Consider the following 3,146-nt stretch of genomic DNA (forward strand, 5'->3'; position numbering starts at 1 on the left):
CCCCCCCCCCCCCTTCTTTTTCTTTGCTTTAGTAGGAGTTTGCTACAAAAATAAATCCTAAAAGCCTGTGGATCCAAGGGGCAGGACTGCTCTGGTTTGCAGTGCTGTCTCTAGTTTGCAGTAGTAATTTAAATATTTAATCAAAAGCCCATCTGCAAAGAACACAGCAGTGCAGATGATAAATCCTATCGAGGCTTTCTTTTCAATTTCAAAGCCAGAGCAGAGTGAATGGGGAAACAGGCTGATTTGTAGCTGGATGTGTAACTTCTCAGCTCCGAGTCTTCTGCTAAAATCCTGATTTCTGGCATGATAGCCAGGAAGGCCTGATCCTTGTGTCTAAGCGTGGAGCAGCTCCACTGGCCTGGCGCTGCTCTGGCTGCCAGGATCAGGAGTGGGGCTGGGAGGTTGCGATCTGGCTGCTCAGTGACCTGTGCGAGCAGAGCCAGCGGTCCCTTGGGGGCAGTCATGGCAAGAGGAGACCATTGCGTGCCCCCGAGGTGGTGGGGCTGGCTCAGGAGTGGGGCACGGTCCGGGGGGGGGCTGGCTCAGGAGTGGGGCACGCTCCGGGGGACAGCGTTGTATGCAGTGGAGTGAGGAGCACCCGCTCCCCAGAGAGGTGCAGAGAAACGCGGTTCCCGAATCTCCCTAGCAGCAGAAGACCAAGGACAGGCCGGTGCAGTAGCGACTCTAAAATGGCACCTCTGGATCTAGAGGGGTGAGGAAAACAGGGTTGTGGTTTCCTCCGGTTTCGCTGCTCAGACGCGTGCGTCTGGAATCCTTAAAAAGAAAACAGGAAGGAGAAGTTTGCAGCAAGAGGATTGCAGCAAGAAACTGATTTCAATTTCAGCCCAGAAAAGGCATTCAAGATTTGGAAAGCAGAGCGGCCACGCTGGTCACAGTGCTCTTGTCCTGCCCCGAGCAGAAGGGGATGCACGCACCGATAGTCCCTGCGGCACTGCCTTCCCCCTCGGAGGTGTGCAAAGAAGGTCAGATGGTTTGAGGTAACTCAAAGTGCTCAGTTCTCGATGGCTTCAGAGCAAAAAGCCTGTTGACCAGCTACGGGGCTGCATGGGAGCCCACAGTGAAATCTCTCCGGTGTCAGAAATGCTGGTTTTCACCGTGTCGTTGACCCATCTGATGCAATGTGAATGCTTTGTGGTGTGTCCCGTCTACGCAAGTACAATCAAACCACGCAGCAGCACAGCGGAATTACTCTCTGGATGCAGTTTCGGTGGTACAGGCAGGCCATAAGGTTTAAACAGTAATAACAGTGTATGTGAGTTTTAATGGTTTCTGTTTAGTATCGAATTTCTCCCTCCGGAGAGCCTGGTCTGTAACGCTGTGCCCGCAGCAAGGCAGCAGCACGAGTCCGCGCTGGTGGCACGGTCCTGCCGGAGCAGGGACGGCTGGTGGTGGCCAGGCACCCTGCTGCTGGCAGGATTCTGCTCGGGGGGAGGTGAACGTGTGGTCGGGGACGCTAAATTTAAATTGTTACGCTGGGAGTAATGCAAGTATTTCTGGGACGTCTGAGTGTCTGGGTCAGGATTAAGAACTCCCCAGTTTGTTCCAGTTCTGTGGCTGCAGTGCTGAGGTACCCCAGGCAGGACGCATCCCAATGCCTGTATTTCCTCATTATTTAAGTGGAGATTGTTAGTGTCAGCTGAGAAAATGATGTACCGTGATGAGCATCTTATTTGCGTGAACAAATCTAAAAATGGTAACTCGGGGGTGGGGTGGGGTGGGTTTTTTTCCTTTTGATCCTGAAGGGCAGGAACGCTTCACATCCATGACCCGGCTGTACTACAGGGAGGCGTCAGCCTGCATTATCATGTTTGATGTCACCAACATCAGCACATTCAGCAACAGCCAGAAGTGGAAGCAGGATTTGGACAGCAAGCTCATGCTGCCGGACGGGAACCCCGTGCCTTGCCTACTGCTGGCTAACAAAGTGAGCAGCTCTAGCCGCGCTGTGTGTGTTTGTGTGTGTGCAAGGGAGTGCAAAATGGAAGGAGACCCCTTTAGCACTAAGCCTGGCCCAGAGTTGTCCCATAGCCCGTGGTCTTTTTAATCCTTTCCTTGACTCTTCCTTGAATTTTCTTTCTCTAGCAAGGATTCTCCTCCTTAACTAGGACACTGCTAGGACTTAATACACGGATGGCGCTAAGGAGGTGTTAACAACTCCTCTGTCCTAGGATGCAGTGCCTTGTGCTGTCGGAGCTCGAGCTCTGTAGCTCCTGGGCTATAAAGCTTTTTTTTTTCCCCCTCTTTTTTGTGGTCTCTAACTTGCAGTAGCCTGGGAAGGTTGTGTGTGACGCTGCAGGTAAAGTTTCTGTTCAGAGCTGCCAGAGGGATGTCTAGTTTTCATTTGGATGCAATGTCAAGTTTCACTGTGTAGATTGGTTGCTGTCTTTTAATGATTTATTTTTCTTTCATTTAAGAACTACCTTTATGTTCTTCACATGCCAGCGTTGGCTCAGCAGCCCTTTCCAGATTCAGTTTGAGACTTGCCTGGTTTGAGAGAGCCTGAAACTGTACACGGCTCAAAAACGTGATGGGTGGGCAGGAGAGCGGCTTTTCTTCTCCACTTCTTCACAAATAATGCTTTCCCCCGGTAGCTGTTTTAAGGTAGCGATTTTGCCTGCGTTAGGGAAATCTGTGTGACTGTACGCACTGCAGTCACACTAATACAAGCTGTTATGGGACAGGTTTTCTGACTGCCTCTTTGTACATCCCATTGGCATCAGCGTGGCTGCCTCGGTGGCACCACACCAGTAACGTTTCCTTGCTGCCGAGAGGCCGGGCAAATTTTGGATGAGCGACAATGCTTTCTTGTCCTCTGCTGGATGAACCTCCATTCCATACATGCTTGACTGAGGTGTGTTAGTATCTCAGATGAGATAAATATATTGCTGCTTGCAACATCCCATTAAGAACCTTGCCCTAAGAACTCTCTATCAGCTTGCGATCTGGGAGATGTGAAGGGCTGAGCCTACCTGCTGCCTGCCTGCCTGCACACAGGCAGTAAATGGCTGAGGGGGAGAATTCTCCTCCCAGCTTAAAAATTAAAAGGCTAAACTGAAAATGACTGATTCTTGTTTTACAGTGCGACCTTTCCCCATGGGCAGTGACAAGAGATGAAGTGGATC

The 3,146-nt window shown here is 51.0% G+C and overlaps 1 protein-coding gene across 1 annotated transcript in view; it reads left to right on the top strand.

The window, feature by feature from the left end:
- The window catches only part of RAB29 (RAB29, member RAS oncogene family), a 5,754-nt gene that overhangs the window by 277 nt on the left and 2,331 nt on the right, over positions 1-3,146 (top strand). Inside the window, exons 3-4 of the mRNA XM_009327431.1 lie at positions 1,767-1,948; positions 3,104-3,139. Coding sequence (XP_009325706.1) covers positions 1,767-1,948; positions 3,104-3,139 — 218 coding nt within the window. The remainder of the gene's footprint in view (positions 1-1,766; positions 1,949-3,103; positions 3,140-3,146) is intronic.

The sequence above is a fragment of the Pygoscelis adeliae genome, unplaced genomic scaffold (genome assembly GCF_000699105.1).
Source record: "Pygoscelis adeliae isolate BGI_AS28 unplaced genomic scaffold, ASM69910v1 Scaffold197, whole genome shotgun sequence".
In the NCBI taxonomy this organism is placed as follows: domain Eukaryota; kingdom Metazoa; phylum Chordata; class Aves; order Sphenisciformes; family Spheniscidae; genus Pygoscelis; species Pygoscelis adeliae.